Source organism: Ursus maritimus, unplaced genomic scaffold (assembly GCF_017311325.1).
Source record: "Ursus maritimus isolate PB19 unplaced genomic scaffold, ASM1731132v1 scaffold_22, whole genome shotgun sequence".
NCBI lineage: Eukaryota > Metazoa > Chordata > Mammalia > Carnivora > Ursidae > Ursus > Ursus maritimus.
The window spans coordinates 24,558,071-24,579,944 of NW_024424675.1; the positions used below are offsets into that span (position 1 = coordinate 24,558,071).

General features: G+C 49.3%; 2 protein-coding genes and 1 long non-coding RNA gene across 8 annotated transcripts in view; 1 reads left to right on the forward strand and 2 right to left on the reverse strand.

Moving 5' to 3' along the window:
* Nucleotides 1-285: 285 nt before the first annotated feature.
* On the reverse strand, nt 286-9,502 carry LOC121104601. Its single transcript, XR_005836931.1, has 4 exons — nt 9,299-9,502; nt 8,736-8,764; nt 6,076-6,105; nt 286-517 (listed from the first exon to the last, which is right to left on the reverse strand). It is a non-coding gene; the product is annotated as an uncharacterized LOC121104601 (long non-coding RNA).
* TP53INP2 (tumor protein p53 inducible nuclear protein 2) lies at nt 5,261-14,158 on the forward strand. The gene is made up of 4 exons (XM_040638206.1): nt 5,261-5,432; nt 9,462-9,635; nt 10,040-10,328; nt 10,833-14,158. Exons 2-4 carry the CDS (start codon nt 9,512-9,514, stop codon nt 11,083-11,085), a joined length of 666 nt encoding a protein of 221 aa, XP_040494140.1. The 5' UTR covers nt 5,261-5,432; nt 9,462-9,511; the 3' UTR covers nt 11,086-14,158.
* A 1,096-nt stretch (nt 14,159-15,254) lies between these two features.
* The window catches only part of NCOA6 (nuclear receptor coactivator 6), a 97,523-nt gene continuing 90,903 nt past the window's right edge, over nt 15,255-21,874 (reverse strand). For all 6 annotated transcript variants that reach the window (XM_040638209.1, XM_040638211.1, XM_040638210.1 and 3 more), the window contains one exon: nt 15,255-15,815. In XM_040638209.1, the coding sequence (XP_040494143.1) occupies nt 15,772-15,815 (44 nt within the window). In that variant the 3' untranslated portion in view covers nt 15,255-15,771. The remainder of the gene's footprint in view (nt 15,816-21,874) is intronic.

Genomic DNA, 21,874 nt, shown 5'->3' on the forward strand with positions numbered 1-21,874 from the left:
AAACTTCCCCCATTTATAACACTATTATGAGTTTCACAAAAATATTTGCACCAAAACAAAATGTACTAGAGTATGATTAGTAACTGAAGCTACCTCTTAATTTTCATGCAAAAAACTTTTCAACACCTGTAAAAGTCTTCTATAGTTGTGTTACAAAGTTCCACAAACATAGGGGCTCAAGACAACACCCATTTATTACCTACAGTTCTATAAGTCAGAAATCCAGGCACAGCTCATCTGGACTCTCTGCTCCAGGACCCGCAAGGGGAAATGAAGGTGCTGACCTGCCGCGTCCTCATCTGAAGACTCAAGCAGGTGAAGCTTGGCTTCCAGGCTCCCTCAGCTTGTTAGCAGAATTCACTTTCCTGCAGCCTGTATTATTGAGACCCCCCATTTTCTTGCTCTCTGTTATCCGGGGGCCCCTCTCAGCTTCTGGAGGCCCCTCTTGGGTCCTTATCATGTGGCCATCTCCACAACATGCTGGTTTGCTCCTTCAAGGCCAACACGGGAATGTTTGCTACTCGAGAAAATGACTTTATGTTAGGAAAAAAGTGTTGTCTACTTTTCTCACATAGGCCTTATAATTTTTATGCTATTTATTATTGTGTGTACACATATGTACATACAATATTTCTAGACACAGTTGTATATACAGAAACATGATCTTGTGCCTCAGGAGTCTGAGCCTCAATTTCCTCATCTGGAAAATGGGGATACCAACAGTCTCCATCTTGGAGAGTTACAGGCACACAGTAAGTGTTCAATAAATATAAGCTCCTAATTACATTAATCCCAAAGGATACAGAGGGTCTGGGCACAAGGAGATTAGGTGGGGGAGCGGGAGGGCTTCCTAAGTCAAGGAAACTGTAAGAGTGAAATCCTGGAAGCAGGAAGGCTGGTGGTGGTTTGGAGTGTGGTCATTTGCATAGTGTGTGTGTGTGTGTGTGTGTGTGTGTGTGTGTTGACAGAGAAGGGTAAATGAGTGGGTGAGGGCAGCTGCACTCATCCCTCCAGTCAGTACTTACTGAATGTTTATGATGTGTACCGGGTACCATGAGAGCACGCCTTGGTCCAGATGGTAGGGAGCCAAGGAAGAGTTGTGAGCAGAAAAGGGAGGTGGTCTGAGCTGCAGGGGGCCTATCTGCTTCTAGAAGAGAGGCCGCTTCAGCAGGAGGGAACGCCACTGTCTACTTTCACCTTCCCAGCCTCAAAGTTGGAGGGATGCAACCATTTCCCTTCAAAAGTTCCAAATGTGGGAATTCATGCAGGGCATTCACACCTGAGCAGCTCACTTGGGTACTTGTCCACACTCAAACATACCCATGGAACCCCAAAGTCACCATCCCATCCTCACACCTTGGGCTGGTGGGGTAAAACTAAGCTGGGTATTTCACTTCCTATCACCTGCCTCCTCTTCCTGAAATGAATCCTTCCTGACCATCCCCTCTCCAGGGAGGACAAACAAACACAAATGGCTGCCTGACGGATGGGACTGGACGGGACTGGACGGGACTGGACGTACTGTTTAGGAAGCATGGAGTCAGCCACTTGGCAGATGGGAAAACTGACTTAGCCAGGGCGCCAGGCAGGGAGCCCAGGATAGAATCAGGATTGAAATTCAGATTTACTGACAATCCAACCAAGGTCTTTTTCATGGTCTTTACACACACACACATACGCACACACCCCAACCTTCAATTTAAACACCTCTGAGTTGAACAACAAACCTTTCTGAATAGAAATTCTGGGGGTATGGCCCCTGGTTAAGGTATAGGCCAGTTTGTTGGTGGGGAATTGGGGGATTATGTCTGCCCTAGCTGGCTTTACCAATTAAATTTTTTCTCATCTGTCTCAGTTTCTTCACCAGTAAAATGGAAAGAATAATAATATCTCCGCGAGAGGGTTGTTGTGAAGATTAAGTTAATTACCAACACAGGTAAGGACTTTGAACAGTACCTGGCACATAGAAACCCCTATCATAATTAATATTTTCATCTACCTGTAGTTCTGGGGCAAGTGGGGGACAGGGGAAGGCTCTGTTTCTAGAGCCATCAGGGCTCTGGGTTTTGACTCAGGTTCCAAGCTACCCACTGGTCTTTGCCTCAGCCTTGCCCTCTACCTGAGAGGCGAAAGGGGGAGGACCAAAGGTGAGGCGGGTCTCCAGAGGACTCATACCTTCAAGCACACACACAGTCTCGTGAAGGACACACCCAGGCTGACACATCTCATCCCTTTGAAGTGGGGGCCCCCAAGCCATTGGGGAGCCCCCAGGGTTTGGTGAGGGCAAGCTACAGGCCCAGACAGGAATAGAAGGGTGGCCTCTTGACCTCCAATCCTGGAGCCCATAAAATTGGGCAGGTGCTTATATCTGAGCAGGGATTGGATGGGCATGGGCATCTGTTAACTCCATGGGTGTGAGCTCATGTGCATATGTGTGTATGTTTGTACATGGATGCCCTCGTGTGTACGTGTAGATGTCCGTGTCTATCCAGTAGTGGCACTTTCTAATTGGAAATGAGCCTCCAGGATTACCCCTAGCATGGTGCCTCCTGCCTCTTTTTATGGTCCTCAGGCCCAGACCAGGGTCCCAGAATACTAAGCTCCCCACCGCCCCGCCCCCCCACACCAGGGTCAGTAGATGGCTCTGCTGCTCTATAATTCTAAGCAGGTGCCTTGACCTCTCCATGCCTCAGTTTCCCCACTATAAGATGAGCAGTTTGGATGAATTAAGATCTGAGGTGTCCTCCGGCCCTGATAATAAATCTGCAGGGAGAGTGATGGGTCCTGGGGTTCCAGAAGAGGACTCCACTGGGCTAAAGCCCCCTACTTCCATAGGTCCCTCTGACTCTACAGAGACATGGAAGACTGGGAACTGCCCTAACAGCCTGTACATGGGGGTCAGCTAAGGCTAGGAGCAGGATCCAGCTCATTTAGGATATCAGAGTATATGCCAGGAGCCCCTTCCCTGGGCTTGGGGAACCAAAAGCCTGTGCCCAGCAGAATGCTTCCTATACCAGGGTAGAAGGTCCAGGTGGGTGGGGGTAGTATATGGACAGAGATTATGCCCTTGGGATGCTAACCATCCATTTGGGAACACACACACACACACACACACACACACACACACACACACAGAGTCATCACCACTGCTTGTTTATCGAACAAATAAATCACTGTCCAACAAAGTAGCTCTGGACATATGGGTGGAGAAGCCTGCCTAGAGGAAGAAGGGGTGAGTAGAGTCCTGAAAGCAGAAAATATATGAATTCAGGAAGACCTGAAGAGGGCATTCCAGGCCGTGGGAGAGGGCTGAAGAGACAGTGAGGAACATGACCTTAGCACAAGCTGCAGGTAGGAGAAGTGGGGAGAAAGCTGGAGAGGGCTGGGGCTGATTCATGAAAGGCCACAAATGTTGTGTTAAGGACTGTGATACTTTGGGAGCCACAGGAGTTTTCAGAACAGGCAAACTGTGTGATGGGAGAGGCGTGTTACGGATTATTTAGTTTAAGTCAGCAAGGAGGTCAAGAGAGGATATGAAGTTAGCAGGAAGTAGAGGTAAAAAGCAGAGGCTCAGGGTTGCACAGAAGGAAGACACTTTGGGGACATCACTCCAAGAACCAAAACACTGCTCTCCCCCTCCCACCCCCCAAGCCCCTGGGTATTATCTCCTGGCTCCTTCTCCTAGTTGCTAGGGCTGAGAAGTCCCTCTGGCGTTTCAGACTAGGCTGGGACAGGATTTTATCAGTAGAGCATGAAGCTTCCGCCTAGCTCACTCCCTGACTCCCTATTGGGCCAGAGGGGCAGCTCTCAGACCCACCCCCAACCCAACCCCTACTGCTCTACTGAGAGAGGACCCAGAATCTCTCGCCCTGGAGATTGGGAGGACGTGTGTTTGTGGTCTCTCCTCAGGTATTTCCCAGGGCATTGGGAGAGATGGGGGGGGGGGTGTCTAGAATATGGGATTGGCAGAATCCTGAGGGTTGAGAGTTTGAAAGAATCTCTAGAAGGTTGGATATGTTAAATTTGACAGAAAAGGAAGTTGAGGCCCACAGAGGTAGGATGACTTGCTTGAGTCCACACAGCAAGTTTGGGGCAGTCAGGACTGGGCCTAGGTTTCCCTGGAGAGGTTGAGGCAGTCTGGGGGTTAGATGCACGTAGAGAGTGAAGGGGGTTGGGGCCAGGAACTATGGGTTCAGATCCTGGCACTGCTATTTATTATAGTTTTGCAGCCTGTAGGAAGTCAGTTAGGCTCTCTGAGTCTGTGTCCTCAACTGAAAATGGGGATAATAACTTTTGGGGTGGTTGTGGAGATCAAAACACATATAAAGTGCTATAGCACAGTGCCTGGCACTCAGTGTTCAGTAAACGGCAGCTAGTGGTCTGGCAGCGGCAGGAGAAGGTACTCAGTGTTTGTTGATTGCATTATTGAAAATGAATCCACATACTGACAGTGAGATGTGTGAGCCTTTTCCCCGTGTGTAAATCGGGACAAATAATCCTTGTTTTGTCACTTTTCTGTCCAGCCCTGGTAGCAATATGGTTTAAATAAAGTGTAAAAGCCCCAGTACAGAGCCGTCTCTAGATGAGCTATTCAGCCCAGGGCAATTCCACTCCGAGTCCCACTCCGCAAAATTTCCCGTCAGCCGCGCCAATTCCTCTACACTCCCGGGTGCTCCCTCGGAACCAGGGAAGGGGATGTCTTCCACGTCTCAAGCGTGCCCAGCTGAGGAAAAACAGAGTGGGAAAGCAGAGAATGTGTAGGGGTGAGGAGCTGAGACAGAAGAGGGAGGGAGAGCAGAGAGAAGGTTGGTGGGGAGAATGGAGGTGCACGGACGTGGTGTGGAGTTGACAAAAGGGTACAGATTGGGGGACAAGGCTAGAGGATGCCAGTGAAAGGATACGGGGGACAGCGGGATGGGTGAGGGCGCTGGCATGTATGTAGCGAACGCAGGAAGATGGAGATCTCGTAGGGACTGGGGACCCTCCTCATTAAGAGGTCTGTGGGTTGCCCTGCGGCAAGGAGTCGAAGCTCCCAGCAGTGGCCTCCCCGGGAGGCCCCCCGAGGCTCGGAGTCGGGCTCGCGGGCAGGAGCCACTAGCCGGCGAATCGTGGAGGGGGTGGGGAGGGGGTATCCGCAGCCTGGGATTGGCCACCGCACCGCCGGCCGGTGACGCGAGGCGGGCGGGCCCCTTTGTGACGTCACAATCAGCTGTTTGAACGTTCCAATTTGTGCCGTGAGCCCAGCAGCGGCCGCACAGTCTCAAAGCCCTGCGGGCGAGCGCAGCAGCTGCGAGCTGCCGAGCCGGAGCCCCGCCGCCTCCCAGTCCAGCCCCCGCCATGCAGCCCGGCCTGTGATCAGCGCCGACGCCGGGAGGCTCCGCAGCACAACTACCTCAGAGCCACCCCGCCCGCTGCACCTCCTCCTCCCCCAGGTGAGTCCCGACCGGCTTCGGCCCAAGGGGTCCTGCGTCCGGAGACACGCCCCGCGGTCCCTGCTCCCGGGTCTTTGTTTCCGCCCGCGGCCGCCGGGCTGCGTTCCCATCTCCCGATTGGCTGCCGCACGCCGGTAGGCCGTGACGCCTCCCTATTTGCATATGACATTGAGACGTCACCAAGGCCGGCACCGCCCCCCGGCTCGGGTCGCCTGTCCTCCCGTGACCCAGTAGGCGCTGGGTCGGGGCTGGGCCCACGCATGAGCGGCGCAGAAAGGCAGCAGGACCGGAGGGGCCTCGGCGGTTTCCTAGACTAACCCAGGCGTTGGGGTCAGGCCTCTGATACCCTACTTTCTCCTTGGGTTCGGGCGGCGCTGCTGGGTCTAGGCTGGGGGGGGGGGGTGGTCCTCAGGAGTTCAGGGGCAGCCCTGAGCTCCAGCCCTAGGTCGTTGGGGCGGCGCCAGATGGTGGAATACCCTCTCTCCAGCTCCAAGCTCTGCACCCCTGGGACTACCGTAACGTTTTCCTAATCGCTGTTGTGTGCCGCGCTTTAGCCGATGTCACTCCCAGCCCCCAAACAAGGGGTCTTAGACTCCATTTCATGGAAGGGGAAACCGAGGCCCAGAGAGAAGAAGTTGCTTACCGGAGGTCATGAAGCCAATTCGAGTCATGCCTATTGAGTGAATGACAGATGCATTAGCCACAGCATGCCTGGTAGGAACTCAATACAAGTAACAAGTTACACATCCTCCTAACCCTGGACTCTACTTTAGGCTGAGTACCATCCAAATTTGATGGGGCTCTTAGGTTCCCTCATTCCTGGACCTTTTTCCAGGAGGTCTCTGGAGACGGGGTCCCCTTTTGTGGCGTTGACCCTCACTCTGTACATTGGAGTCCCAGAGCCCAATAAAATCGCTGCTTCCCAGCTTCTTTGACCACAAAAAGGTGAGTCACTGGCTGCATCAGGGTGTCTCCAGGGCTGATGCTGGGGTGGGATGGAGGGTGAGAGTTCCCTCTCTTTGGCCCTTTCTTACCTTCCCAGCCCCTAGCATTGTCAGCTAAGAAGGACATGACCTGGCCTAGTGCTGGTGATGATGAGGCCCATGCTGCCCCTCTCTCTGCTCACAGAGAGGGGCAGGAGAAAGGAGTAGGAGGAGAGCCTCTGGCTTTCTGAGTGGATGGGCCCAGAGACTGGGCCAAGAGTCCCATCCCAGTCGGCTTTGCTAAAGGATGGGGTGGGGTAGAGATGGCTTGGAGCTCAAGTGCTATTCTGGGCACAGCTGCTGTAGTTATTAAAGGGAATGGTTCTCCCTGGAGCAGGGCTGGGAATGTGAGAATCAGGAAGCTGGCAAAGATGGGAAAGAAAATCCGGGAGGTTCCCCCAGCGGTCATGAGAGGGGGCGGGCACTGGCAGGCTGGTGCCGCTGTCACTCTTGGCTCTGTCACTTAATTGCTGTGTGACTCCAGGCAGGGAGCTTCCCCCCACCAGGCAGCCTTTACCTTGATCTGTGTGTAATTAGAGGAGACCCACAGCAGGTTCTGCTACACAGCGGGTGCTCTGGTAAATGCATGGTGAATCTTGGTGTCAGGAACTCCAAGCCCTTTTTACAGCTGGACAGAGGGGTTCTGAGGTGAGGAGTGACTCCATAAGTTCTGACTCCTCTCTGACCTTCCTATTTCTCCTGCATCATTACATTTTTGGGTTTGTTTGCCGAGGCTTTCCTGTGTATACTCTGGACTGGATGTTCTGTGACCTGGGGCTAGATTTGCCTGGCCACCATTTAGCTCCATACCTTTGGACAGACTTATTTCCTGGGATTCTCAGTTTGTAAAATGGGCCAGGTGTATATGATGGGCCTGCAACAGCCCTTAACTTCCCTTTCATCTTCTCCCGGAAGTAGTAGCTCGTTGTAAGGAGGGTGTGCCTCATCAAGGCTCCAATCTTCCCTTCCTTCAGGAGGGGCCAAACTTTCTGGATTTTTGGTAACTGAGTCACTAACTCCCTATGGCTAACAGATGGGTTGGGATGCGTGGTTTGTGCTGGGCAGACACTAGTTGGGGGTGCCCAGCCTTTTATAATCTCTGTAGGTCTCCCACCAGAGAAGCCAGCACCTGGGGAACACTTTCTTCTGGAGCCCACCATGGGTCTGCAAATGTGGAAATACTCTCAGTTTATAGAGGTTGGATGATTCTGGTGACAAGTGTGAAGACATACCCGGGGAATGGGAGAGGTAGCAACAAGCATAAAAATACCTCAGGTAGGGGACACCTGGGTGGCTCAGTCATTTAAGCATCTGCCTTTGGCTCAGGTTGTGATCCCAGGGCTCTGGGATCGAGTCCTGCATTGGGCTCCTTGCTCAGAGGGGAACCTGCTTCTTCCTCTGCCTGCCGCTCCCCTTGCTTGTGCTCTCTCTCTCTCTGACAAATAAATAAATAAAATCTTTAAAAAACTACCTTAGGTGGGTTAGCAATAAGTGTAGAAAGCCTCCAGGGAATGGAAAAGTAGACATCCCCCCAGGGAGTTCTATAGAAAGTGTGGAATCATCCCTAGAGGAAGGTGACAAGTGTCTCAGTAGCAAAATGGTTGACCATCTTCAGGAGACAGATGGGGAGACTCAAGTTTTGGGACATCCAGGGGACCCCTAGCCAGGCCTAGTCCTAAGGCAGGCTGAAGTGGGGAGAAGGGCAGATCCGTAGCCACCTCCTTGTTGTCTCCATTCCTGGAGCAGGGGGTCTCCTTTCTCATTTTCATCCAGGGAAGGACTGATTTGAGGGGTTGGGTCCTGGTCCAACCCTCAGCGCTCATCCTGAAGGGCTTCTGGGTTCTGATAGGCCCTCCCTTCATCATCACCTCTCACTGACCTGCTGTTTCTCTGGGGCCAGGCAATCTGATCTTCCTCCTAGCCAGGAATGCTGCCCTTGAGCAGGAACTTAGGTATGGGTGGGGGGGGGGGCAAGGGAATAGGATCTTAGAACCTTGTCTGACAGATCCAAATGAGAGCTGTGCAATCACACGGTAGCGGTTCTGTGGGATTTCTGCCAGCTAGCACTTTTCAAGCCACACAGGCTCAAGTAGTGGTTCTTAATCTTTGGGGTCAAGGAGTGATGTTAGGAAATCATGATGAAAACTTCTTCCCAGAAAAATACCTTGACCACCAAGTTAAAAATGCCTAATCTAAACTAATGTCTAATCCAGCAAAGGCAATGGAGTATAGTGATTATGGTGCTGCCTCTGGAATCTGACTGCATGGGTTTAAATCCAACCACTGTGTCTTATTAGCTGTGAAACTTTGTGCAAGTTACCTTACTTCCGTGAGCCTCAGTTTCTTTACCTGTAAAAGAGGGATAATAATTAGACCCACTTCCTAGAGTTGTTGTGAGAAGTACCTGTGGTGATACAGGTAAAGTGCTCAGTACACTACCTAGCACAGGAATGTTAGCTATATTATGATGATGGTAATAAGTAATCACAATATTGGACAGTTTCTTCCTTGCTTGGAGAACTTCAAGGTCCAGCTTGGATGTCCAACCCTCTGGAGACCTTTCCTGGTAGAGTCTAGTCATATATATCACTCCTTCCATGTCCCTAGAGCATGCGATAATATTAATAATAACTCGTTGATTAGTTTATCGAATGCTTACTCTGCGTCGAGTATGGCTTTAAGCACTTTGTGTTTGGTTCATTTAATTCTTATTAGAGCCCAGAGGAGGATACCATTATTAGCTCATGTAATTCTGATAAGGGCCCAGAGGAAGGTATTTTATCACTGGCATCTGACAGGTGAGAAAACTAAAGCACAGAGAAGTTGAATAACTTCTTAAGGTCACACAGACAATAGGAAAAGCCTAAAAGCAGACGGACTTACCCGAACGTGCACACGCCGCCGTAGAGCTTCCCCACACATCCCTGTTGTACTCCTACTACGCTCTGGGGGCTGGGGGTGGGATCCCCAGCCGGGAGGGAGTGGGGGGAGGAGGGTAGAAGACTAAAGTCAGTGGGGGCTTTGACTCCTTCTCTGCGCCTCCCAGGTTTCTACACTGCCGTAGGACGCCCCCCTGAGGCCGTTTCATCCTCGGCCATGTTCCAGCGTCTCACCAGCCTCTTCTTCAGTACTCCCCCAACCCCCGAGGACCCCGAATGCCCCCGAGCCTTCGTCTCCGAGGAGGATGAAGTGGACGGCTGGCTCATCATTGACCTGCCGGGTGAGGCCTGGGTCGGGGGCCAGGATTCTGATTCCCGGACCTGTGAAAGGGCAGGCGGCAGAGCAGCGGAGGGGGAGGGAGCTGCTAGGGGACTGGGGAGTTCTCCCGGCCCACTGGGCAGATGGGGCTGAGGCAGTGACACTGAAGGCCGAGTAACAGGGCCCCATCCCACGCAAAGCCGGGGCCATCTCCTGGCAGCGCAGCGTTGGGGCCCACACCTCACGTGCCCTAGGGCAGCTGGTCGAGACTCCCGGCCCGTGGGTGCCCTGTGGGCGCGGCGGGCGGGGCTGCGGGTCTGACTAACGATGCCCTTTCTCTCCCCGCCCCACTGTGTCCGGTGTGCGTGTGTGTCCCTCCCCGCTGCGCCCCCTCCCCCGCATGGCTCCCCCTCCCGCGCCTCGTAGACAGCTACGCGGCTCCACCCAGCCCCGGGGCCGCCCCTGCCCCAGCAGGCCGCCCCCCGCCCGCGCCCTCCTTGATGGACGAGAGCTGGTTTGTTACCCCTCCCGCCTGTTTTACTGCAGAGGGGCCCGGACTCGGGCCCGCCCGCCTCCAGAGCAGCCCCCTGGAGGATCTCCTCATCGAGCACCCCAGCATGTCCGTTTACGTCACCGGCAGCACCATAGTGCTGGAGCCTGGGCCCCCTTCCCCACACCCCGACGCTGCCCTGCCTGACGGCGACCTTAGCGAAGGGTGAGCGGTCCGGGGAGTGGCCAGGAGACCTAGAGACTGGGACGCGAGCCCAGGAGCCCGCCCCGCTCCGAAGGAGTGGAGCCTTTAGAGGCGTGTCTTCGTGGCAGGGGGCGGGGACGATACTGGGAGCGGGCCTGAGGGTAAAGGGGAGGAGCTTTAAAGAGGGCGAGGCCGGGCTTCGTGGCCCGGGCGGGGCCTGGGAGAGACCGAGCTCCGAGGCTGGGAGCCGGTTTGGCTGAGGGGCTAGGCCCGGGTGCCGAAGGGGTGGGGTTAAGGCTGGCACGGAAGGTTAGAAGCGAACTGGAGGTGGGAGCCGAGCCTTCCCTGGAGGCCGGTTTACCTGTCAACAGGGGTTAGAACTGAGGAGGCATCTCCAGGTTGGCTCGGAAGAAGGGTTGGGACCCACTAGAAGGGCACTGGGGGCCCTGCTAAGAGCAGAGACACAGCGCGGGGACTGGGTGGGCGGAGTGTCCTGCCCTGACCGAGCCTGCTGTGTCCCCGCAGAGAGTTGGTGCCCGCCCGCCGGGAGCCCCGGGCCCTGCACCACGCCGCCGCCCCTCTGCCGGCGAGGGCCGCTCTGCTGGAGAAGGCCGGCCAGGCGCGGCGGCTGCAGCGAGCCCGGCAGCGGGCCGAGCGCCACGCGCTGAGCGCCAAGGTGGTGCAGCGGCAGAACCGCGCCCGCGAGAGTCGTTCGCGCCGGCCCAAGCACCAGGGCAGCTTCGTCTACCAGCCGTGCCAGCGCCAGTTCAACTACTGAGGGTCCTCTGGCCGAACCACAGACCCCTCGCCGACTTCCGACCCCTGTCGGGCCCCTCCGCCGCAGCCAGTGTGTTGCTCGAGGAGCGCCTGCAGCCCACCTGGGTTGGACACTACAACCTCCCTCCTCCTTAAGTGAGGTGGGGTGCTAGCCCCTCTCCCCACCTCGATTTTTCCACCTCTGATCCTCTGATCCGACTCTGAACTCCCTCCTGTCCTTCACCCTCCGACCCCATGCCTGGCATCTAATCCTCCATTTCCTTCCCCCTTGACACTCCCATCTTTCCTTTCTTCTCGGGTCCCTGTCCCCATCTCTGCCTTGACATTCCCCTTCATCATTGACCTCCGGTCCTGTACCTCTGGCTCACTCCTTCTTCCACTAGTCTCTTCTACTCCATCTAGCTCTCTTCCCCTCCTTCAGGTCCCACGTTACAAGCCTCACCCTATATCATGTTTGGCACTACACTCACTCCTGCTCCCTTATTCATTCCCAGTAATTCCCTCCCAAATGGATGGGGGAGTGGGAGCTGAGACCAAAGGGTTCTGCCTTTAGTCTCCTCCTTCCCTCTCCTCTTGGAGTTGTTTCGGCCTGGAAAGGTAAAGTATGTGGAACAGGACTGTGAGATGTGAGTTAGAGGGAGAAGGTGGAGGGAACTGAGGGAAAGAGGTAGCCTACTGGAAACGTAGAGAGGACATACAGGTTAAGAAGCTGTAGGGAGCAGGGCACCATGGGAACTGAGCAGCTTGCTGAGACAGGCCAAGCCCTCCTCTTGGGCTTGAGCCTGAAGTCGGCCCCCACTTCCCTTGCCTATAATCCTACTTTCAAATCTCTTCCAGAAATCCACCCCTCTGGACATCCCTGAGTCTGAAGGGCTTAGTACCTTGTTGCCCTACCCCCAACATGTCACCCCAGGAGTAGAGGCTGGGCAAGGCCCTGCCATCCTGGCCATCTGTTCACATGCCCAAGGTGCTAGAACTAGTTTAGGAGAGATGCAGGCCAGACGACTTCTAGGCAGGGAAATTGCACACCCCAGAGTAAGAATGCAGGAGAGTGATGCTGAGGAGGACAAGCTGTGGGGTGAAGCCATCCCAAGACTGATGGCTCAGCCTTCATGTTGCCTCTGGGCTTGTATTTCACACTCTGCCTAGGACGACTAATAAACACTCCTGGGTAGGAAGCCAGGAGCCCCACTGGCCCAATCCCCAAATAGTTCCTATCCAGGGTCAGGGCCTCTCATTTCCTCCCCCCAAGGCTCTTCTTTTCCAGTCTGAGGGGGAGAAATGGGTGCCCTATGGTTCCCCTTGCCCTTTCCGCCAGTAAGTAACTGGAGGAGGGAACCTAAATCCCTGGGTGAGGAAGAGGGGACACAGGCAGACAGTGTTGCCCTTCTTGTGGTGGAAGTGAATTTTGGGCTCAGACACCAGCAACAGCTTCTTGGGATATCCCGAGTTGCTTCCCTTTTCCTCTAACTGTCCTTTTCTAGTGTGTGCTTTCTTCCTTGAAACTTTTAAGATTTCCTGTTACGTACTAACATAGGTCTTCCCCCTCACTCCAATTCCAGGTTTCTTGGCCTCACCGCCAAGCTGAGGCTTGGTTGGAAAACAGCGATCCCATGAGGGTAAAGGCAGCAGCCCTCCCTGATGCTATAGCCTCAAGCCTCAGGTTGGGTCTATGGATAAGGGAAGGGGTAGCCCTGTGGTTGCTGGGATGGGGACAGAGGAAGTTCCTGTTGGGGTCTCCTATCCAAGGGAGTAAACCAAATCTATAGTAAAGGCAGATCAAAGTCCCTACACCAGTCCACGAGGGCCCCAGTAGTCGACAACCTTGCTCCTCTTGCCAAGGTTCTCCTGCAGTTACAACCTAGTTGCTTTTATTCTTCCAGCTACCCCGTGGTCACTCCACAGCCAGTTTAGAGTCTCCAGCACTTCCGAGAGCTGAAACTCCCTCCAGCTCTTCCTGCCTACTCCTTTGCTGCCAGCTGGGGCATAGGCTGTGGGAGGGGGGAAGAGGGAGTTATAGGGCATTTGGTTCAAATTTCAAAAGGCCCCTCCCTTACACATATTTTTGGAGGCTCCTGTAGTTCTAGAACTCTGCAATCTTACCACCTAGCTGGTTGTAAGGCTCATGTGTTTTTGTACTTTCCTGTAGATTCTGTAGCATTTGAGTGTGTATAGATTTCTAAGAACCAACACTACTCAGTCTCCTGCTAGTCTGACTCCTGAAGCATCAGACCTCGTCATACTGTATTGACTGTGTATGTGCCTTTCACCTTGAGCATGCTTCAGGATTTTCTTTTTTTTAAAACAGAACTTGAATACATGAGGGAACCTGAATTCACAAAGTCCTATGCAACCTTAGACAGGAGGGGGTGAGAGAGTCTATCTTGACTGATGTTTTCAGAGACCATGGAGAAGTTTGTATTAATTAATGTCAATACTACCAGCACTTTGCCAAAACTGAGTATGTCAGAGAGACCCCTGTTTCTAGAGACCCAAGACATCAAAGGGCAACTTACAGTAATTCCCTAACACGTCTGAGTGCTCTCTTCAAGCTGGCTGTCACTTTCCAGCTTTTGCCAGTTTGGCCCCAGCAGGGTGCCTCATGTGTATGAATGCAGTTTGCTGCTGTTTTGGGGTATGCCTGCTCCCCGACCCCTACCTGGAACCCTGATCAATTTGTTCTAACCTATAATGTCTTAGGTGCAACAAGGACCCCACTAGAGCTCTTGGATGCCTTCTCAGATCTTTGTGGCTTTATGTGAGGGGACTGAATGCAGACACACCAGAGCCTCTTTTATCTTCCCTTTTGCCCTGCCACCTAGTTCCACATGGAACCAACAAGTTGAGTGCATCTCTCTTAGGTGTTTTGTGTTGAGACTGGCTGAAATGAGAAGACTGGTTGACCATGTTGTGACATGTTGACAGACTTAAGGCCACAACCACCTCGATCCAGTCATGTGGCATGCCTGTGTATGTGTATAACAGGATTCTGATTGTTAGATTTTAATGTTATTCCTCTATGGGAGAAAAAAATTAATATAAAGAAAAACAAATAAAAATCTATTTAAAGCACATTATGCTTTCTGTCTGAGTAGAGCTGAAGTAGAAGAGGAGAAGCACTTTGCAATCTCAAGCACAGTATTGGCACAGGGATTATTATTAGGCTGGCTTTGGTTCTGGTTGTGTGTCATACACGGAAAGAAGACGGAAGATAAGCTTGTTGGGAATAGAGCCAGACAACTGTGGGGTCTGTTCTGATTCATAAATAACTACTTTTAGAGGATCCTTATAACCCAAGACATATATAAAGACAGTTGACACAGAGATGAGAATGAGAGCATGACAGAGTAACTGACTTATCCTTTTAGTCTCAGGCATTAGGTTCTGGCAAGGGCAAGAAGACACTGCAGGGGAAGGGATGGACTCTATGTCTGGCTATAGAAGATAGAGCAGAAGGCTGAGGCCCAGACCAAGACAAGGAGAGAGCCCCAAGCATGCGAGTCTCCTGAAGGTTGGGAGTAGGGTGGAGGCAGAAACAGCAGGTTTGGAGACTACAATTTTTAGGTAGGAATTGAGCAAGGAAAGGGAAAAACCTAGGCACGTTGATGAGAAACCAGCCCCAAGCCTGATACAGATGAGAAATAGGGCACCCAAAGGGTAGAAAGTAGTGGGCATCTTTGAAGTATATAATGTAACACAAAATGACCACTTTTACGTGGGAGCTGCCTGATCTAACCATAGAATTGGACTGAAGGTGGAAAGCTGACCAAAAGTGGGGTAGATTCTTGATGCTGTTACAAAGAATCTGGCTGGTCAGTCTGGGCTTACCTCTTGAATGGAGGAGACTGTTAAAATTCTGTGCATGGAGAAACAGATGTATGAGGTGGAGGACAAGTGCATCTGGTTTACCGATGGCTTCCTGTCCCTAGAAAATCCTGGGTGGTCTTTGATCCTAAGTTTATTCTGTTATTTGCAACCAAAACAAATTTGACCAACATTTATCAAAGTGCCTGGTATAGTGCTGAAAAGGGCTAGTTTCTTCAAAGCAGGTATAGAAAGGACAAGGTGGGATTCTAATTTACAAAGAAGGCTGTTCCTATTCATTTATGGTCCAAAGAAAGAGAGTGCTCACCCAATAATCCCTTACCAATAACATACATTTATGTTCTAGGACAATGACATTTATTTAACACATTCAGTATTTCACATTGTACAAACCCTTAGATTCTCTTTATTTACTGGTCCATTTCTACAACAAATACATCCAAAACACTATATAATAAAATTATTTACAACATTTCCAAATGAGAAGATTCCTTTTGCTCCCACTACTGCTATTCACACACATAACTTCCACAGCACAATACATCATTAGAAGATCTAAAAATGCTCACCCTGTACTCTAGGCTGCTTAGGAAATATGAAAACTAATAACATAATCGCATTAGCTCCTCTCAATACATGGCAACATTTTAGAAATCTTGAACTTCATCTTGCAACACCAAAAGGGTTCAGCAACTCTGCTTTCCCCATTGCACTTTACGAAACAGGTTGCAGGGACTAGGAAAAGGGCCACATTATTAAAATGACTAACTGTACAGAAATGGATTTTAAAAAGTCACAGCTCAAAATTGCTTTTTGTAAAATTCACACACATTTACAAGGATCAAGTCGCCGTCCAGCTTGTTTACTTGGATTTTCTTCGCTTGGATTGCACCGCGCTGGTTATGTCTGTGGGGGAAAGGAAGGACATGCTCAGCTGAGACAACTCTTTGTGGCAGTAATGTTTACGCAGTCCACAAGAAGCAGGCGTGGCCTCAGTGGGGCCCTACTGGACTCTGCATAAATCTAAGAGCCTCAAAAGGAGCACTCAGTGTGGAGAGGATCTCAGGCTTCTGTGGGAAGAGGGCCTGGCTCTGTATACTAGGGAGTGGCAACTGGGGAAGTCTGATACAGGTGGTGGGAGATGAAGCACACATACCCAGCTGGAAAAAGTGGCAGGGTAGGGAGAGCATCTTGAGTTGGGCAATTAGCCCCACAACCTCCATCACCAGTTCTTATCACCCAGTGAAATGACAGATAGAGTACTTTTGTGAGAAATCAATGAGTGTTGCTACAAGCAAGTGAGTAAATTGTGCCAGAGTGGGAAAAAAAAAAAAAAAAAACGGCCTCTGGATCCCTTTTGGAGTCAAGCCATTGTTTTGCAGTAAGCGACTCTTTTTGCCTTACTATAGTCAAAGTCTCTAAATAACATGACCGTGACCCATGGTCAACAAGTGTCTGCTGTGGCCTAGCCAGGAACATCAAGGCTGTGGATACATACAGGCACAGAAGCAATTCAGAGCAAGCCACAGCCTGCTCTGAGCCCAGGTGAGTCTGCAGGCTTCATGGAAGAGGTGGAGAACTGAGTGATTTATATGCAGAGTAACAGTGGCATAAATGCAACAAGTGTGTTTTAATTCTTTCACTTCCTCTTGTATTAGCATAGTGTCTTCTATCAACTCAATCTTATTCCATATTTAAACCATGTTTCCACATGGGGCACCTGGATGGTGTAGTCAGTTAAGTGTCCGACTCCTGGTTTCGGCTCAGGTCATCTCAGGTTCTTGAGATAGAGCCCCACATCTGGCTCTGAGCTCGGCATGGGGTCTGCTTGAGTTTCTCTCTCCCTCTGCCCCCCCTGTGCTCTCTAAAATAAATAAACCTTAAAAAAGAAAACCTTCGTCATAAAAATCTTCTACAGCAGGATACAATGAATGCTTGAAGCTCTCCAAATGTAAACATTTCTTTAAAATCTTCTATTGATCTTGGGACACCTGGGTTAGCTAGTTGGTTAAACATCTGCTTCCGGATGGGGTCATGATCCCAGCATCCTGGGATCGAGTCTTGCGTCGGGGTTCCTTACTCAGCGGGGAGTCTGCTTTTCCCTCTCCCTCTGCCTACCACTCCCCCTGTTTGTATTCTCTCTCTCTGCCAAATAAATCCTTTTCAAAAAAAAATCTTCTATTGATCTTAAAAATTCACTCTCATTCTTCATGCTGCTCCATAGAACTTTTGGTTTTAAAATGAAATCAATGTTTTAAAATTACTTCCTATCGGGGCGCCTGGGTGGCACAGCGGTTAAGCGGTTAAGCGTCTGCCTTCGGCTCAGGGCGTGATCCCGGCGTTATGGGATCGAGCCCCACATCAGGCTCCTCTGCTGTAAGCCTGCTTCTTCCTCTCCCACTCCCCCTGCTTGTGTTCCCTCTCTCGCTGGCTGTCTCTATCTCTGTCGAATAAATAAATAAAATCTTTAAAAAAAATAAAATTACTTCCTATCAAGGAGAAAGTATTTTCTATCTAACACAATAATATGTAAGATGAATCAGTTTTATTGGTTTCTGAAAACTAAGCTAAATTTTCTTTCTTTTTTTTTTTTAAAGATTTTATTTATTTATACGACAGAGATAGAGACAGCCAGCGAGAGAGGGAACACAAGCAGGGGGAGTGGGAGAGGAAGAAGCAGGCTCATAGCAGAGGAGCCTGACGTGGGGCTCGATCCCATAACGCCGGGATCACGCCCTGAGCCGAAGGCAGACGCTTAACCACTGTGCCACTCAGGCGCCCCTAAGCTAAATTTTCTGATGCTGTGTGTTAGGTTCAGTGTTCTAAGCAATTTTTCTTTTCTCTTTTGTATCATATTTTGAAAGCCCAAACTTGAGATGTAGATGCAAAAAGGGAAAATGTTACTATTAGTCAAAGTAATTGCTAAGAAGGTCTCAATGACTTTCCAAGAAGTGACCAGTGCAATATTTTTGGGCTTCTGTTGGAAATTTCAGTATGTGTATCTTCTTGCTGGAAGGTCATGCTGCTTCTGCCATGTGGTAGAGGAGTCAGTCTGATTTACTCCTTAGTCTTTTGCTAATCAGATGACAGTTAATCTGACAGGATGTGGATAATGGTGTTCTTTAATTCCATGTAAATAACCTAGAGTCTTACACACCCCAAAGTTCCCTATGCTGAACTCCCTTGTCCAACTCTCAAGTTTCCTTTTCACTGTAGAAAGTTATCATTTGAGTAAAAATATACAGAGTTGTGGGGCCCTGGGTGGCTCAGTCGTTAAGCATCGTCTGCCTTCGGCTGAGGGCGTGACCCCAGGGTCATGGGATCGAGCCCCACATCAGGCTCCCTGCTCTGCTGCGAGCCTGCTTCTTCCTCTCCCACTCCCCCTGCTTGTGTCCCCTCTCTCACTGGCTGTCTGTCTCTCTGTCAAATAAATAAATAAAATCTTAAAAAAAAATACATATATATATATATATAGAGAGAGAGAGAGAGAGAGAGTTGTCTTTTTTTTTTTTTTTAAAGTAGGCTCCACACCCAGTGCAGAGCCTAATGTAAGGCCTGAACTCACAACCCTGAGATCAAGATCTGAGCTGAGACCAAGAGTCGGACACTCAACCAACTGAGCCACACAGGCACCCCTACAGAGTTGTGTCTTGAGCGTTCATCCTTAGAAAGATATCTGTTAATTACGGAGCGTCTCCTTTGTTGTGATATGAAGTATCCAGTGGTGTGTCTGAAAAACACCTATGTGGCTGGGAAAATAGGTGAGAAGGGGGAGGGTGGAGGAGCAACCTCAGGTTCTCCCTCCCCCTCCTCTTTCCTTGCTTTTTCCCATCTGTCACTGCTTCACAGCACCCAATGATCCGGCAGACTGACTCTGCTTCTGTGACCAATCAATGAGTGGGACCACGAGTAAACAAGGGATTTATGTTAGAAACTGCAAAAAAATAATCTTTTCGATACCAGCATTAGCGATGGGAAAGCTGGTGTAAGCGGTACTTTTACACTTCCGCGAAGGGAAAAAAACTGTGAAGTCTCTTATCACCTTCCCTGGATAAATCTAGGCAATCTGAGTCCTAGGGCACTGTCACTTTTGACATCTTTATAAATCTGTCTGAAAAGGTGAGTTCTTTTGTTTTTGTAGTTCAATTTTATACTTCCTCCAAAATATTACCATTTTTACTACTCCACTGAACACAGTAAGAGAATCCAGAGGTAAACTCTTTAAGGTAGGGAATTCTAGGGAAGTAATGAAGTGGCTGATGGTACATGCAGGGTGTACATCAGGTCTGTTCCTAAAGGATGCCTACCTTATCTGACTGTGCATAATCCCATTCCCAAGACCCCATAACCAATACCATACTAGCAAAATAAAAATTACATATATTGTTGAAAAATCCTATTTTTTAAACCATCAAAGACTTTACAAATTAATGTCTTCACAGATACAAAGTAGTTCGAAGACTAATAGTAACACCATTTATATTAATATTTTGAACCAACTATATGGTAAAGAACTGGGTCAATAACAGTCTTTCAGATGGTCATCCATATATATCCTTGGAGAACATTTACATTTATAATTTGATATGGGCATTTTCTCCTCCTGGTTGCCTCATTTTGACCATAAGTAAACATGGCCAAAACTACAGTGAAAGGGTCTGTTATATCTTGTTATGTGGAGTTTACCTTTATCTTTCAAGGCGTTTTAGAAGACGACCTGGCCTTGCTCACTTCATTATGTTTTTTACTGTACTACTCCTAGCCAAGATTTCTATTTTTTGTAAAAAAAAAAAATTCTGGAAATCTCCTTTCAAAAATTTCATGGCTGGTTTCTGAATGATGATGCTACAGGAGTGCAGTTTCAGGCAGTTATTGTTCAGGGTTTTCTCCCATATCATGCTCATTTATATTCCCACAGTAACATTTCCATTTTAAGAATGTTTTTTTAGATTGTTGCTTCTCAAGTCACAGGCTGTGGGTACAGTAGGGCTATCACCCCACTTTGCTGTCAGAGGCATCTTAAGGCACTCCAGGGACACCCACAGCTGCTGCTGATTATAGGTTGCTCCGAATTTCCTTTATATTAGCGTATTTTCCCTGTTTCAAACTTATGCATTGAACTTCATTTTAAACTACTGATCTTTTTTCCCAGTTGAAAATCTAACATAAAACCTATTGTGAACAGAAGAGTAAATAAAGAATGACAAGGGAAACAAGACAAATCATTTGTGTTAATAGGGACCACATCATGTCAGGAAGTAGAACTACTCATCTGCATTTTTGTAACAACACACCTGATTAAGTACAATTTAAAAAGAAGCTCACTGACTTGTGGGAGCCAATGTTTGTGTCTATAATTAAAAGTGGGGTGGGGGGATACCCAACAACCAAAACCAAAACAACAGGTTAGAAAGTGACCTATCAACCATGTGGGCCTCCCTGGACTTGCCCAGAAATAATCTGTCCCACCTGCTCCAATCTGGCAGTATAATAGGTCTTGGCCAGCATGACGTAAGCAAACTCTGTTCTCACAGCAGGAGTACAGTTAATGTCACTGGTTCTCTGACAATACAAACGTACCAATATTTCTCATTATAAACTGCTCATATTTCTCAGCTTTCAAGATGCTCATGAAAAACAGAGTATTTCCAATTTTGTTTGTACATATATGACCCAAACTGCATGAATGCAAAAAGGCAAACCTTTTTCTCCCCTCAAAACTTTAAGAAGTACTGATGCTGCAGAAAGATGTTTCAGGTACCCACCACTACTATGTCTCCAAATTTGAGTTGCACAGATTTTGGAAACCACCTTGATATTTTATGATCATTCCCTGGGTATGAGTTCAAATTGATCACAAAAAGTTATTTTATGACTTTGGTTCAGAGTTTTGGATACAACATAGCATATTGCATAGCAAATAATTGTATTTATTCTTTAATCTGGATCTGAGAGCTCTAACACTTAAAAATCAAAACAGCTATAGCACTCATTTTGGATTTAAAAGGTAACTTACTCTAGAGTTCAGAAATGACAGCCTGAGGGCTTGAGGCTGATGTGGAGATCTGTACATGACTGTGATTCCTGGGGTTTGGCCAGAACTCTGACATCCTTTCAGGGGACACTTACCTGGCACCCCTCCATGCAAAATCACAAAGCTTACAAGTCATTATGGCCTTTCCTAAGCCACTTGTTAAGCCTCAGAGCAGGAATGGGGCAGGCATTCCAACAAGACTACCACCGCCTTGGGAAAATGTCCAGTTTAAGTGTACAAGATTATTCCCCACCCTTTTCTAAAATAGGTTCCAGCTTTCCATCTTTGCTTGGCTGGCAGTTCTCTACAGACTGGCTCTAATTTGGGCATCTCTTCTTAACTGTCCCAGATGCTCCTTTGATTAATTCTTTCTGGTGCACTGTAAATGACACCCTTATTATCTTGAGGGTCTGGGCTCAGGTGAAGTTTCCAAAAATCTGGTGTGTGACATCTCTAAAGGCCAACACTTGTTTCCTGCTTTTTTCCCCCCCTCTTGTTTCCTGCTTTAAAGGTAATTACATACCATATTCTACAGCCTAGAAGACCTTGATCCCTTGGGAAAGTGAGGGGCCAAAAGAATACAAAGAATTGAGGGGAAGCAGATTTTCCCACAGAACTCCAGGAATCTTCCCTTTGGTGGTCTAAATTTAGTATTCAATATACTGAAAGGAGTGCTTCCTTCCAAACAAATCTGCCTCAGAGATGATTCCCGGGGAGAATGAAGAAAGTTGCTCGTTCCTTTTCTGCATCAAAGTGGGGTTACCTAAGAGGACCCTGCCTGTGGTATATAGAGGATGCCTGGAAAGGAAAGAAGACCCCTCCCTCTCTGATGGGCTGAGATAAGGTAACTTCTACACCTCTACTTTACCTATATGTGATCTATAGACCTATGGCCTACTCCCAGAGGCTCTTGTGAGGATTCGTGAAATTC

What these genes read in the sequence shown, in the direction of transcription:
- TP53INP2 (XM_040638206.1), top strand. Translation starts at nt 9,512, where the DNA reads ATGTTCCAGCGTCTCACCAGCCTCTTCTTCAGTACTCCCCCAACCCCC. An exon ending in GCTCATCATTGACCTGCCGG is followed by an intron (nt 9,636 to 10,039) that starts GTGAGGCCTGGG and finishes CGCGCCTCGTAG; the next exon opens with ACAGCTACGCGGCTCCACCC. An exon ending in GACGGCGACCTTAGCGAAGG is followed by an intron (nt 10,329 to 10,832) that starts GTGAGCGGTCCG and finishes GTGTCCCCGCAG; the next exon opens with AGAGTTGGTGCCCGCCCGCC.